The sequence below is a fragment of the Carlito syrichta genome, unplaced genomic scaffold (assembly GCF_000164805.1).
Source record: "Carlito syrichta isolate Samal-C Ts95f unplaced genomic scaffold, Tarsius_syrichta-2.0.1 Scaffold314344, whole genome shotgun sequence".
Classification (NCBI taxonomy): domain Eukaryota; kingdom Metazoa; phylum Chordata; class Mammalia; order Primates; family Tarsiidae; genus Carlito; species Carlito syrichta.
Window position 1 is genome coordinate 550,265 of NW_007258440.1, and position 670 is coordinate 550,934.

The window sequence follows — 670 nt, forward strand, 5'->3', positions numbered from 1 at the left end:
GGCTGAGCTCCCGCAGGGCCTTCGCCAGGCGAGCCGCCTCCGGAGACGGCTCCTCGGCCGAGCCCGCGGTCTCCCACTGGCTCCGCGTACCCTCCCCGCCATTCCCGGAGGGCTCGAGGCACCGCAGGGTCATGGGAGAAGGGTCACCGTGGCAAAGACAGGTGGCCGCCCGGGTTGGGATCGGAGAGGGGTCTCGCGCCCCTCCTGGAAGTCAGCGGGAAGCCCAGGCGCGTCCCTGCGGGGTGTCCGGAGCAGAGGCAGAGGGCGCACGGGGAGCCGCCAGCGCCTTCTCCCGGGTCCCGGCGGCGGATGGCGAAGTCACTCGCAGAGGCGTCACCCGCAGAACGCCTGCGAAGAGAAAGCGGGGCTGGGTCAGTCCCGGCTGGACCCCCCGCGGGGTGGGGGTGGGGAGGCAGACGTGGAAAATCCCAGGGACTCCTCCGCCCCTGCGCTCCCGCTCCACTTAACCCCGCGCAACCAGCCGCTGCCGGCTCGTCCCTGAGAAGGGGTAGCGGGGCTCCAGAATGCGGGGTCGGCGGGGCGGGGTCTCCGCCCGCGCTAAGGTCGTCCGGCGCCGGGAGGAGCGCAGTCACCTGCGGCCGGAGGGGCAGGCCCTCGTCAAGGACGCGTGGAAATGCGAGCAAGGACAGGGCGGGAAGGGTCCCCAGGC

The 670-nt window shown here is 73.1% G+C and overlaps 1 protein-coding gene across 1 annotated transcript in view; it reads right to left on the minus strand.

Moving 5' to 3' along the window:
- The window catches only part of SOCS2 (suppressor of cytokine signaling 2), a 12,359-nt gene extending 12,013 nt beyond the window's left edge, over positions 1-346 (minus strand). Inside the window, exon 1 of the mRNA XM_008071503.1 lies at positions 1-346. Within this exon, the coding sequence (XP_008069694.1) occupies positions 1-133 (133 nt within the window). The 5' untranslated portion in view covers positions 134-346.
- Between the last annotated feature and the right edge of the window lie 324 nt (positions 347-670).